The sequence below is a fragment of the Protopterus annectens genome, chromosome 9.part0 (genome assembly GCF_019279795.1).
Source record: "Protopterus annectens isolate FY-2018-M chromosome 9.part0, PAN1.0, whole genome shotgun sequence".
Taxonomy (NCBI): Eukaryota; Metazoa; Chordata; order Ceratodontiformes; family Protopteridae; genus Protopterus; species Protopterus annectens.
In genome coordinates, this window is record NC_056743.1 from 1,441,478,460 (window position 1) to 1,441,493,379 (window position 14,920).

General features: G+C 40.8%; 1 protein-coding gene across 1 annotated transcript in view; it reads left to right on the forward strand.

Moving 5' to 3' along the window:
- The first annotated feature begins 779 nt into the window (after window positions 1-779).
- Window positions 780-14,920, forward strand: part of LOC122812116 — a 1,581,175-nt gene continuing 1,567,034 nt past the window's right edge. The window contains exon 1 of the mRNA XM_044084402.1: window positions 780-1,281. Within this exon, the coding sequence (XP_043940337.1) occupies window positions 1,250-1,281 (32 nt within the window). The 5' untranslated portion in view covers window positions 780-1,249. The remainder of the gene's footprint in view (window positions 1,282-14,920) is intronic.

Here is a 14,920-nt window from a genome sequence, read left to right on the forward strand (position 1 = left end):
TATCATTATACAATGCACACTTACAGAAACTGTAATAAGAATATTAATAATATTAATTCTAATGTAAATGATACATTCTGTTGTTATGGTACACTATATATATTTACAAGGCTGGTGAACACCTTTTAGTAATACAAAAATGCAAAAGTGTGTACAGGGATACAGATACTTTCTGGAATAAAAAATACAAAGCAGCACAGTGATGAACAAATGAGCCGAAAGCAGGGGCACTGATTTACAGTTGTAATAAATAAAAAAAAAATTTTTTCTTAAGAAATATAGCCATGATTTTTAGTGCGTTTTCTGGTCTTTATAATGTTTTTCAGTATAATTTTCTAGCACATCTTTATTGATGCAAAATTAAAACAGGAGTTTATGTGCAGAGCTCTGATTGCAAGTAATAAATAGGAGTAGAAATACAGGTCATAGCTGACCGAGTACTGTGGTCTAACGTTGCCATATTCTGTAATAAATACCATGTTTTCCCAAACTCAAGAGTCCAGATTTTGACTAAACTAGCATCTGTCCTTAGAAAAATGGAACATCAGGGTCTCTGGCCATTAAGTTCAAATATTAATAGAAATAAAACACTATTTATCTGCTTAATTTGCGTTTCATTATCATATTTTGTCTGTTTTTCACTTTGCGTTTAAAAGCTTGTATCCCACAATTCCATTGGAGTGGGTGGGGTTACATAATTATGTATGCGAATCTTACGTTAATAGCGTACAGATTTGTACCTATTTTTCATAGTCTTTTTGATATTCCCAGGTTGACAGGTATGTCACTAGGCGTTCCCTAAAACAAGTCCAAGCTTCTCTATTTGAAAAGTTCTTTAACATTTGAATCCTATAACTGTCTACTAGAACTAAGAATCACACTCCCGGCGATAAAGAGCAGACAAAAAAAATTACAACGACTACAGCACGTCCGATGCTGTTTATATTCGCAACTTCCGATCACGGCCGTTTGTAATGACGTTACACCAGCACGCATGATACGTCCCACTAAGGAAGCGGCATTAAAAAAAAAACAGAGGAATTTATTATATCAACGTTATAAGCCGTTTAGTATTTTTATTATATAGTAACACGGCGGCTTTATTTATTATTGGTGTACTGTCAAGATATTTTTAGCGTAGCATTTGATTCTTGGATTAAATTGGTGGGTGTATTAAGTTTATATTTTCAGTGCTTGTAGCAGTAGGCCGAGAGATTTTTTAGTGCTTGCTAGACGCCACCGGGCCGCAATGGGCAAAGCAAAGAACAAACTACCCGATGGGTATGTATTAATGTTAACTCGAATGTAGTACTGTGATGCTTTTCATTGTCTAGTTTGTCTTTGCAGTTTCTTAACTGGTTTATTGGAAAGTCGGACGTGTGGAGTAACCTCTTACACGTGTTGATAGTTATCGTTTACTTTCTTTGAATGTTTCTGTATACCTTGCGAAAACCAAGTTCAACTTGGGTTAGATTTCAGTTGGAAAAGTTTTGAGTATGCTAATAATGAACATGTGTTGGATACTTGGAGGACTGCTAGGGGCTTCATAAAGCTTTACTTTAAAATGTATAGTGTTTTCAAAACAATTGTATTTTGCCTGTTTTCTGTTAGTATTTGACCTTATTTTTCCAGCGTTCGGTGGTTTGTATTCTGATTTAGGTTTGCTATTCTCTTTCCCCTTTTATGTACTAGCTTTAGGTGCATGTTAAAGTTGGAAACAGCACATTTACTTGGGCATGTACTACAATACATTCTGTGGTGCTTTTGTTATGCACTGCATTTTTATGCTAACCTCTAGTCTTTCTCGTGCCAAGTCCATAGTACTGTTCTGTACCGCTGTTAAACTTTGGCAAGATGTTTGGCAAGGGTCTGTGCGAGGTCCTCTCTTCTGCTTTTAGTAAAGGCTCTCTCCATGTAATTATCAAATCTTAAGCTAGTGAAGTATACACTGTTCTACAACCCAGTACTAGTAGGATTGTCACCTTTTCAAATGCCCAAAGTGGGACTTTTTTATATAGAAATGTGAGAGTTTTGCTGGACAAAACATGCCCACGGGCATTGCAAATGAGAGAACTTCACTTTTTTTACCAAAATAGTCTTATTTTGGTGTATTTGCATTGTTTATGCTATTTCTCAAATGCATTTGGAAAGTATTGGAACCAACTCCCCCATGAACTTACATCACTGTCTTCATTTACACTTTTTAAACACAATCTGAAACTCTTATCTTAAAACCCATTGGTTATGTCCCTGTACAAATCCAGACTAATCTCATACCCTCTGTTACGATCTAATTCCTGCTCTCTTTTTAGATCAAGGCCTATCCTTGGCAAAAACATCTTAGCCTAATAGGTGTTTTAAATTCTCTAGTTAAATTTTTCTGCATATAATTCTAAAGCATCCTATCTAAGGCAGGCAACAAGTATTGTTTAAACTGTGAGCATTGCTGAACTATTGAAACTTGAAGTATGCATTTGTTTAACAATTACTTTCTAGTTACTAATTAAGTTTTGTACATAGTCTAAAATATCTTATCTAATGCTTGTAACATGTTTTTTGTATAAACTGTGAAGATTTCCTGAACTGTTTAAAATTTGTATTTAACTGTATAATAACTAACTGTATGTTAGTAGTCTAGTAATCTCTTGGAGCTTATTTTATTTATTTTATATTTGTTGACCGGGCTAGTCTAGTTGGATACATGCCCATTTTCAGTAGAGGCCCGAGGAGAAAAGCTCCAAGCATAAGTAAATTACAGAATACACAGTTAAAAAAATGGCTAGATTCCAATACATTAGAGAGCAAAAATGGTTGGAAAACAAATAAATAAGTTATTTTGTGAACAATAGTAGAGAGGCTTGGCATAGGTTTAAGAAACAAAGTCTTTAGTAGGCTTCAGGTACAATAAAGCACAAGTTTACACAATATTTGAAAATTATTATTCATTAAGTGAAAGGCGGAGAAAGAGAAGGCAGGAAAGCACACGTACTAGTATAAAGTTAGCTTCTATTGATTAATGCTGCAGAGGGGCCATAGCCCAGGAGGAAGGGGTATAGCAAGAAGAGAAATGAGGATAAGTGTGATTCAGTCAGGCTTAGAGCAGGGACAAAGCCAGTGTATTTTTAGATGTTCTCTGAGATGTTTCTTGAAGAGTGGTGTAGATGATAGAGAAGTGAGCATTCTAGGAAGCTTGTTCCAGATTCTGCCCACAACATTGGTAGATTGAGTCCCCAGCTTTATTAGATTTAATGTTGGCAATTAGTAGCTTATTAGCCGAGTGTAGTGTTGTAAGATTTTTATATGGGAAGATCAGGTTAGAGAGGGTAGGGTTATTAGTAGGGTGGTAAAGGATTTTTTGTGTGATCACAAGTTGATTATATAGTAGGTTTTGTAGTTCTGACCATCCGAGGAGTTTAAGGTTGAGACAGCGGTGGGTTCTATAAGGGGGAGCCAGTGGCAAATCTGACTATATTATAGCTAGTTTCAAGCTTGGTAAGATTGTGCTTTGATTGGTATACATGGCAGAATCCTAGAATAGGGTAGAAGTGAGATGAGTCTGGGCAATGGTGGTTCTAGCTAGTGGTGTAAGGAAGGGTTTGATTCTATACAGGGAGCCTAATTTTTTGACAGTTTTTATAGTATTGTTGATATGGTAATCATAGCTGAGGTTATGATCAATGGTTATGCCCAGGAGATGTGCAGTAGGATCAGGAGAAATACAAGTTCCATTATTAGAGGTAATTGTGAAGTGGATCTGTGGAGATTTTTGGGTGGGAGAAAAAGTAATTTTTTTTTTTTTTTTTTTGGGGGTTGAGGAGGCAATGATGGGTGAACCACTTTTCAACAGAGTTAAATACAGTTTGAGTAAGGGTCTGGAGAGAGGTTGATGACTTAGCAGTACAGATTAAAGTAGAGTCATCAGCGTATTGTATACAGGTGGCTTGAGGAAAAACAGTATGGAGATAGTTAGTTAATAAAAATGGAAAAAAGAAGAGTGCCTAGGATAGAGCCTTGAGGGACTCCAATGTTCACGGGGAGGGGTGTGGAAAGATTATTGTCCCAGAGCACTGCTTGTTGTCTATTTTCTAGATAGGATTTAAACCAAAAAATTGCTTGTGGGTCAAGAACACTGATAAGTAAGTTATGGTTGACCATATCAAAGGCTTTTGATCGGTCAATAAATAGAGCAGATGAGAGAGTTATTGTTTCAATTCTTGTTTATACAGTCAGTAAAAGTTAGCAGGGCAGTAGTAGTGCTATGAAAGGGCCTAAAGCCGTGCTGGCAGTTGGCAAGCAAATTATTGTGGCGCAGGTGTTGAAGTAGTTGATGGTGATTACATTTTTCCATTATTTTGGCTAGTGGAGAGTAGTGCAATTGGTCGGAAGTTGGAGATATCGATGGATTTACCTCCTTTATGCAAGGGAATAATATGGGATCCTTTCCATATGGAAGGGATGCTACCTTCTGAGATCCTTCTGTTTATAAGGATGGATATGGGATATGCTAAGCTTTTGGCAGCTATTTGAAGGTATTCTGCTGGCAGGTGGTCAGCAGAAGGGGTGCAAGGTTTGAGTTTTTGAAGGAGTTTGCAGATGAAAATGGACATGAATCCAGTTAGACTATCCCAGTTAACAAATGTAAAATAAAATACAATTTCATATGTCTTTCAGATACAAATGTAACTATTAAAGAAGACTTAAGAAATTTATTGTCTTAATCTCAGGACATTTGCCTTTTTAGTTTTTTTTTTTTTTTTTTTTTTTTTTTTTTCCCCAGGACAGAACTGCCCAAAGTGGGACTGTCCCTTGCAGAGAGAGGGGCAGGTGGTAACCCTAAGTACTAGTTGCTCTGAACTGCAGATCAGGTTGCAGAATAATTTCCTCTGTTATGCACTTGGCTCACAACTAATTGCCCATGACAACTCGTAGTGGTTGTCTCAACCAAGAAATTGCACACTATTTCTGCTATTGTCCTATTTGATCTTCATGAGGACATAATGTCCCTGAAGACTTGGGCCGAAGCGTGCGCGCACAGATTTTGTAACCAATAAAATCTTTGCTCAATTAAAACTGTCACACAGTTGGTCACCTCCTTTCACCTTCTGCCCACAGGATTATTGCTGAGCATATTTTAATATCTGAACTTGACTGTGGCCTCCACCGCCTTGTTAGGCGTTCAGACAACAATATATTCAGAATATATAGACTGCTGAGAGCAAAACCTTTTTTCATTTCATATTTCTTAGCAGATTCAAGATATTCCACTGTCTCAGTCACATTTTTTCTAAGTTCTTTATTTTACAAGGTAGTAAAACATGGTCACTGCCCCTTAAGAATGAAATTACTTTTATAAGATAATCCTTGTGCATAGGACAGCAGTTTGTGTAGTGTGCCCTCCACTCACAACTGGGCGATGCTACTTGGAAACGGCCTACAGACATAAAAAATCTAGAAACCATTGAGAGCTTCAAATATGCAATTTACCCGCTACTGCTACCATGTCAGTGGTTGGGTAACTTACCTTCTCATATTATGAATAACAGAATACATTTAAACTTTTGTAAGTCTCTCAATGTGGCATTTATGTGCAAATATTTTGCATGCATTTAGGAGTTTGTGTTTATTTGTATGATTGCATTGTGTGTGTGTGTGTATATATATATATATATATATATATATATATATAATTTTTTTTTTTTTCTCAATGCACTCTCAACTTGTTCTTTTAATGTTACTCTGCATTTGGTCTTACTGTGTTGTGAATTTTGCTGCACTCGTTTTGTGTATAGTACTGTTAATTGAAATACTGATGTATTTTATGCTCTTTGAGCACTGGTCATGGCTGAAAAGGGTTACCATTTCAGCTTACTTGGTGAACAAATGGTAAGTAAACCAGCACGTGAAACAATTGTTATATGAACCGACTACTCCATTTATTTAGTTTGTGTATGATATACAAGGGGTTACAAGAATGAGAGTTAACTGTCTGTCTTTGCATGGTCCACATATGCATATTAACTTTTTTGCACCTTGTGTGTGGAAGTAAATCTGTGAGGCTGGTGTGCCTTGTAAAGCTGAATAATGCTGTTGTGAAATGCTGAAGGTAATATTAAGTGGAAGTTGTATTACAGCTGTTAATTAGGTTCCTTTATTTTCTATTTTAGCAGATTACTGTTGTCCATTTCTATTATGTCTGCTTCGTGTGTCAGTCATTTGTTGCAGCCCTTTTTGTGTAAGGAGTTGTTTGTTACTGGTGTGTGCGGACTCAGTCCAGTGCTTTAACTTCCTTGATGGAAGATCTTAGGCTGTTGGATAGGATAATTTTAAAATACCACCTCAGTTAAGTATTTTTATTTGGTGGGTAGCCCCCCCCCCCCCCAATCTCACTATGTTTGTGGAATCTTTAGGAGAGACTTCAGCAGGATGGTATTTGTACTTTGTGAAATTTGGCCACATCACCTATGAAAGGAGGGAGCTCCTGAGCTACCTCCACCTCATGCAGATGGAGCTTCTGTTTAACTTCTCAAAAGAGGGGATGACGCAGTCAGGTGTGCACCAAACTCTCTAATGCTGCACTGCATTAGCGGTCAAGTCACTTGGAGTGGGATTAGAACCTACAGTTTTCTGCTTTCCAAAGGCGCATGTGCTACCTTTTCAGTCGCTGGGTCTGGGCATGCTAATGATTTAATGGCTGGACTGCATTGTTCTGCATCTGTAGTGTCAGCTGCGTTTCAGGCAGTGATTCATTTTTGAAGCTTGGTTTTCAAACTGAGTTGTACGTGAATGTCCCTGGAATGAAATGTATGCTGTTTGAGGGTCATTGGTTTGATGAGCAAGTTCAAGGCCTATTGGACATCTGGGAGAAACACCTTTGTCACCTTACACAGTGATAGTGATGTAATTAAATTTTCTTTTTCATGCATTATGTAAGAATAGTTCATTTTTGCATGGTTTCTTTTTATTTCCATTATCTTGTAATTGCTCCAGTATCCCAACTAACTTAAGTTGCAATCATTTTTATTTCTGATGGTGTCCTGTGAGCAATTTTACGAAGTCTGTCCACTCGTTCGTTGCATTCCCTGACAAGTGTTCCCAAGTACGCTTTTCCTGTCACCTCCCAACAATTGCGGTCTACCTGTTTAAAAATTCTGTATTTGTGATGCCAAAAAAAACTTGCACATGCAAACACCTCATGGAAAAAATACTAAATCCTCAGTTTTATTGCATACTTGGGAACCATACAAATATTTTTCCTTTGTATATTTAGTTAGTCTTTTCTCTGCTAACCTTCTGGTTTTCTTGCATCTATCATGCGTTATTTTATATGCTGCACCAATTATCCCTTTTAATTGCTGCTTTTGTTCAAGACTCGCTGGTCTTTCATTTAACACTCCCACATCTCTTTCTCTTTGCATATCCTTCATCAGTCGGAATTACCCGGTAAGGAAGAAGCAGTTTCTAACCCCCTCAATCCAAGCTCCTGCTTGGCATCCTCACACTCTGACTTTTCTGTCTTTGTTTGTTCCCAAAATCTTTGATCATTTGATTTTTGCCAATAAATTTAATGTATGTTTATTTGTTTATTTTTGACTGGGGTATATCCACTAGGCAGATTTCTCTAGGGAGACTTGACATAGTTTTCCTACTGAAAATAAAGTTGGCCCTGACACTGGGAGCTCTCCCTGCTGTTTTGATAACTACTGTGGGATCTTTTACATCTGTCTGAGCCGCAACCAGCTTGTGAATATGACACTTTGATTTAATGTCTCATCCAAATGATGTCACAGGTGCTGCACCCCTAATTAATCCATGTACCTGGTGCGGGAGTAGACCCTGTGGCTTTCTGCACCAAAGGTGAATGTGCTACCTGTTAAGCTACTGAGACTGAATTCCTGCCATCTCTTTGTTTTAATACTATATAAAGGCCAGGTGTACTTTTATCAACTGGATTGTCTGATTTTAAATTATCTATTGTAACAATTTCTTTCTCTTTTCCTGTGGTGATGGTCTCAATGTCCTCAAGAGCATGTGTCCATGAATTGTTTTCCTTGTTTCCTGACCCCCTTTACCAATTTCAGTAATTTTTTCCCCACTGTTTTTTTTTTTTTTATGACCCTTAACATTGTAACTCTGAAGTATCACTTAAAATCTGGTTCTGTGTACACCCTCTTTCTGTAGGAAGGAACAACTTACAAAACTTAAACTCTTGTCATCTTTCCTTGCCAGATTACTTCAATTTTTTTATGGTCTCAGTTTCTCCTTTGATTTTTAAAGTTTGCCTAATTTGTGTATAGTATTAAAAAGGATTCAATACATTTTCACTGCTTGTACTCCACTGTCAAGAGGTTCACCCATGTTCGTGTTTTGTATTATTCAAACAATTAAGTACACTGCTCCCATAAATGTGGGTGCTGCCAACCCAGTTCAACTGTGGGAACAGTTTACCACTATAGCATTTGTTTTATATTGTGGAGGAAAAAATTGAAACTTTCCCAATGTTCCATGCCACTGAAATATCCTTTTCTGGGTGTATTGGGTACAGAAGATTTTCTACAACTAAGACTAGTTTTGAGTACCATACTAGTTATACACTCAAACTTTTTTCTTCGTCAATAGCTCTAATGGCCATTTAGGATCCCGATGCTGTAGCTGTATACCAGTGTATTCAGTTCCTCCTTCAAAAATGGGAATATTCAAGGTGTCTGTAAAATGTCCTGTTGAGTTTTTGTTACAGGGGAGGTATATTGAGCAAAGTGTTTCGGATAGTGCTTTGTATGTCATATGCCTTCCTTAAGGTAATAATGCAGAGGAGAGTTGATGTAGCCCTTATCTTCAAAACAAGCCTTGAAGCCCTTTGATCTGTTTGGGTGAGTTTCTCTGCACCATATGATGTGAAAGTTCCAGAACAGGAAGCAGTATTCTCCCTTTTAAGTTAGTTATATAGATGGATAGTCTCTTTGAAGACATGACTGTCAATCTCATGATTGATCAGATAAACAAGCCTGTGTGCTTTTATGGGTGGCTGTGGCTATATGGGTTTATTAAAGATAATTGTCTGCAAGGACTCAAAAACTCACTCCCCTAAGAGAAGGAAACCAGTCTGGTGGACCCTTGCCATAAACAAGGCTATACAATAAAAGGAAGGAAACTAGTTTGAAAAAAAAAGCAAATCCCAAGAAGGAAAGCCATCCCTTATCAGTAAGAAAACTAAGGTCCCTCATAAAATTCTCCAAGGCTAACTTTGAAAGAAAAATAGCCAAGGATTCGAAAGATAACCACAAAGCCGCCTTTAACTATGTCAAGAATCTAAGTGGCAGCTAGCAGATGTGCTCTGAGCTAGTGCAAAATAGCACAAAATATACTGAACCCACTGATATTGCCAACATTCTGGCAGATGGCTTCGGTGCAAACTTCACCCCCAGAAGGGCCCACAACAATACCCGGAAATCACAGACGCACAGGTGAAAACAGCCCTTTCAAAAGCACAGCGTCAATGGGGCCCGATGGTGTCCCAGGCCGCATCTTGCATGAATTGCAGAACAAACTAACCCCTCACCTAAACACACTGTTCAACCTCAGCCTCTCCACAGACTACGTGCCCATAGAATGGTGCACAGCAGCGGTTATTCCGCACCACAAAGGAGGGCCCACAACTGACCCTGGTAACTATCGCCCCATAAGCCTGACTAGCCTGGTCTGCAAGGCTACGGAGCGCATTATCATGGAACTCCTTAACAAAGACATTGTGAACCTCCAAACACTTGCCCCGACCCAGTTCAGCTTTAAGGACAGATCATGCCTACTAAACCTGGTTGACTTAGAGACGGTCACGAAGGCCATAGATGAGAAGGTAGTTCACACAGCCTACCTTGACCTCGCCAAGGCTTTTGACACCATTCCCCACTCGGGAATTATAGAAAAACTCACTAGCCTGAACATAAACCCCATCACGAGATGGGTTGCCAACTGGCTTACAGACAGAACTCGCACGCTAAGAATAGTGGGCTCCAGGTCCGACTCTAAACCAGTCACAAGTGGTGTCCCACAAGGCTCGGTCCTGGGACTCCTACTGCTCGGCATATACTTCTCAGAAGTACAGGCAAACGCAGGAAGACTATGGCTAACCAAGTTTGCCGTTGACTGCAAACTGGGAGCCATAATTGACTCACCGGCTGACACGGGTATTCTCCGAAAGGGCCTTACTGAGTGACACCTGGTGTCAGTAATCGTCTCAAGCCAAATGCCAAAAAAATGCATAGTCATCCCGTTTGGGGGAAAAACAAAACACCCATGAATTACCACCTAGGTGACAGCCCCCTTAATACAGAAGAGGTAATAAGAGATCTGGGGACCCAGGTAGATAGTAATCTCTCCTTTGACAATCATATTGCCAAAGTCGTTGGGTAATCTTTGTATGTAGTCCATCTAATTACTAAAGGGTTTGCATCTAAAAATAGAGGTTATAGTGCCCCTCCACTCGTCACTCATCAGACCCATCATAGAATACAATGCCCTGTTTGGAATGTACCTCACAAGACACTTCCAACAGCTGGAAAGACCACAGGTACCTCACCAAGAGGATTACTGGTCTCAAACATATGTCCTATGCAGCCCGAATGGAAAAACTCCAGCTGTACTCGGTGGAATATCGCTTACTCAAGAGGTGATCTCTGCCTGACTTGCAAAGCCATGTCCAACTCAGAATTGATGGACATGCTCCATCTAAAGAAATCCAAGTCACTGCGACCCACTCGCTTTAGTGAGGTAAACCTTGCCACAACAATAAATAAGAACATGCTGAAGGGATAGATTCCTGTCAGACTCCCCATGCTTTGGAACAAAATTCCTAACTACATTAGGCAGAGCTCCTCGCCACTCTACAAGAGAAACTTTTACGAGTGGATGGGTAACAGAAAATGCACCCCTGGGATCACTTCATTGGCTCTTCTTGACAGTGGGTCAGTTAATCAATGGGGTGTCTAAAGCGGACACCCTGGCTAGGCTTATAAATGCCCTCGGGCAGATAGCCTAGTACCAAGCTATGAACATTTTGTCAACTTTTAGTTGCACATTGTTAGCATGTAAGGTGGGAGAGGGGTGTGTTCTAAATGCTACAGTGTCACATTTTAACTAAAGGCAAGGGTATTCTCATGTAGAGTACCATTTTGAGATGAGGTGGTGTTGCTAAGAAATGCAGCCAGGTACAAAGTCATCTTTCTGTTTGGTGCGCCCAAAGGTGGAGTCAGTTTTTGAGAAATTAGAAAGTGGTTCCACGATGTAGCCTTGGGGGGGGGGGGACTCCACTGTTAATAGGTAGGTACTAGGTGGGCTATCGGCCCAAGGGCCTACGTAAGCCTAGCCAACAAGGTTCCCTGGCTTATGCCACCCAAGAAAGTTATTTTCTTGTGCTTCTGTGGAGCAGAGACGCAGAAGTGATTCACGGGGTATATTTCCTATTTCCCATCCACTCAAGATTTTTCTTGAAGAGTGCTAATGAAGAACTTTGCTTGACATAGATGGGTAGCCTGTTCGAGTATGGGAAGTTTCTGGGACAGGAATCTATCCCTCCAGCATGTCCTGTTTATTGTGGTAACAAGGTTTAGATCCCTAGAGCATGTAGCTCTGAGGGATTGGGATTTCTTTAGGTGTAGCATGTCCAACAGCTGTGGGTTCGACATAGCTTTATATGTTGGGCAGAGATCACCTCGGAGTAGGCGATATGCTACGGAGTAAAGCTTTGAGTTTTTTGAGGTGGTCTGTGTAGGGCATTTGTTTGAGGCCAGTAATCCTCTGTGAGGTACTTCTGTGGCCTTTCCAGCTGCTGCAGATGTCTTGTGAGGTATATTCCAAAAGGGGCGTTGTAATTTATAATGGGTCTAATGAGTGTAGGGTAGAGGGGAACCATGACCTTCTTTTTATTTTTTTTTCCTGATTGAGAACCCTTATGATGTGTCACGTAGGACTTCCTGACTACTGTGGCGATGTGACTATCAAAGGAGAGACTACTGTCCACCTGGGTCTCAAGGTCTCATCACGCATTCGGTGTTAAGTAGATTGCTGCCTATGTGGTAGTTCATGGGTACCGTGTTTTACCAAAGGGGATGACCCTGTACTTTTTGGAATTGAGCTTGAAGCCATGGCTCTGACACCAGGCATCTGTCTCAGTGAGGCCCTTCTGTAGGATGTCTACATTATTTGGGGACTTGACTATGGCTCTTAGTTTGCAGTCATCTGCGAACTTCGTTAGCCAGAGGCCTTCTGTGTTAGCCTGTACTTCAGAGAAGTAGATACCAAACAGGAGAGGTCCCAGGACCGAACCCTGTGGTACTCCACTTGTCACTGCTTTGAGGTCAAATTTGGAGTCTGCAACTTTTACAGTGTAGGTTCTGTCAGTGAGCCAGTTGGCAACCCATCTTGTGATTTATATCTAGTTTTAGTAAGTTTAGCTATAATTCCAGAATGGGGAATCGTGTCAAAAGCCTTGGCGAGATCAAGATAGGCTATGTGAACCACCTTATCCTCCTCTATGGCTTTGGTGACTGCCTCAAAGAAGTCGATCAGGTTCAGGAGGCATGGTCTGCCTTTCACGAACCCGAACTGGGTGGGATCAAGAGTTTGGAGGTTACCAATGTCAGAGTTCCATGATAGTTCCATGGCCTTGCAGACCAGGCTCGTCAGCCTAATAGGTCGATAGTTCCTGGGATCAGTGGTGGCTCCCCTATGTGAAGTGGGATAACTGGTGCTGTGCGCCATTCAGTGGGCACAAAGCATGATACGAGGTTATTATTGAACATGGTGCTTAAGTGGGGAGCCAGTTCGTGTAAAACGTAGGCTGGGATGTTGTCCAGTTCCATGGATGCTGTGTTTTTGGCTTTAGAGAGTGCAGCTTTTACCTGCGTCGTCGTGATTACAGGGACTCTGCATTCTTCCTGTACAGATATAGGCCCTTTAGGGGTGGGGGGGGTGCACTGAACCTATCAAGTTGGTTCCATAACTTTCTTGCCTTTGTGCTGTAACTTGGAGCAGATCTGGGTGTTGCCATAGAGATTCTTGACATAGCTATAGAATGCTTTGTGGTTGTCCTTGGAATTGGTGGCGATTTTTTTGTAGCTAGCTTTGGAGGATCTTATAAGGGATCTCAGCTTCTTACTGAGGCTGACTAGGGAGCTCCTCCACTCATGGGATTTTACTCTCTTTTGCAACGGTTTCTTCCTTCTGTTGTATAGTTTGTTTATGGCAGGGGACCACCAGATTGGCTTCCTTTTTTAGAGGATAGCATCTTTGTTCTGTTTGGGATAGCATGACCCATGCACTCGTAAGTGCTTAGAGTGCATTTGTGTAGGATTCCACAGTTGTAACTGTATTGTCCATCTGCATGGGTGAAATGAAGTTCACCACTTCTGTCTTAAGAAGCATGAAGTTGGCTTTGGAGAATTTTTTTACTGTGGTTTCCTTAATGAGGGGGTGGGATGTGGATATAAAGGGTGATTAGCTTATGGTTGGATCAGACCAACGAGGAGTTGACCAGGTGTGGAACACCTGTCACTCATGTTGATAACTAGGTCTAGAATATTGTTGCCCCTGGTGGGGTTGTGGATAAGTTGATACAGGGCATTGGCGTTTATGAATTCCAGAAAGCGTTAAGCTAAGGAGTTGGTACACAAGTTGTTTTACTAGTTAATGGTGGGGTAGTTGAAGTTGCCAATTAGAGTGGTTGAACCCTAATATTTTCTAGTACATCAAGAAAAGAGTGGGAATCCTGGAGCATGTTGGGGGATCTGTAGCAAGCTACAATTTGGATTGCAGTTTTGCCCAGTGTTGCACTTGGATAACCTCGGATGCATTATACTGAGCAGCTAGCCTGGAAGTGTGGATATCCTTAATGAATATGGACACACCTCCGCCTTTGGTGTTTCGGTCCAGGTTACATGGCCGAAAAGTGTGGTACGAGTTATAGCCTGGTAGTGCAGTGGTGCTGTACTACCATTAACAGCAGAAATGGAGTTATGACAACGGGAGTCCTTATTTCTTTGCTGTGCACAGCAAACAGCCATCTACTGACTGTATCTGGTCGGTCTTGGGTCATTTCCATCCTTGCAGATGCTATGACCACTGATTTGGGCATGGGCTAATAAGGGAGCTGTCATCCAGGCAAGCATGAAGACTGTGCTGCAGTAGACCAATGTCAGTAAGCCTGCAGACCTGCTTCCTTAGCAGACCATCTGGGCAAGCAGCTCACGTGACTTGCAGGAGAGACCACTACCAGTAGTAGCAATCCTCTTCCTGACCCCCCCCCCCCCCTGCATCTGCCATTTCTTTTGGCTTGCCAGCGCTAAGCCCAGACAACTTCATTAACTTGAGTAGATGGGGAATTTCTAATACCTTGGTGGATAATGGGTATCTGTGTCACCACAAGGGCTTTCTGCTCTTGCACCTTTGCATGTGTCTCAGCATTTAAGCATAGATGGTTACTGTTGGAGTGATGGCGCCAAGCCCGTGTCCCTAATTCTTGGCTGCTAATTGTCACTGGCAAGTCCCCACTTTCCCAGATCTCTCCCTCTGGGTGGATGAGCTGACATTGGCTTCTCATTTCCCACCCTTCAGTGAGCTGCTACTTTGAAATCAGTTCGGTTTGTAATCAGGGCTGACTTTATCCCTTTATGTACAGTAGCTGGCAAGGAGTCATCCTTTTCTTATTGTGTGGCTAATTAGTTGTGGACCCAAGTTGTTATGACTTCATATGTGGTTGTAAAGGCAGATGAAGGTAAGCTCCATAGGCAAACCTTCACCTAAGGATGTGGTTATGCTCAAAGAAACTTGTAAGATTAAGCATGGAAGCAGTACTTTTTTTGAGTAAACCTGCAGGGTTAGGTCCTGGATAAGTTTTCTTATAGTTGACTTGGTTTTGTGATGGTAGCAT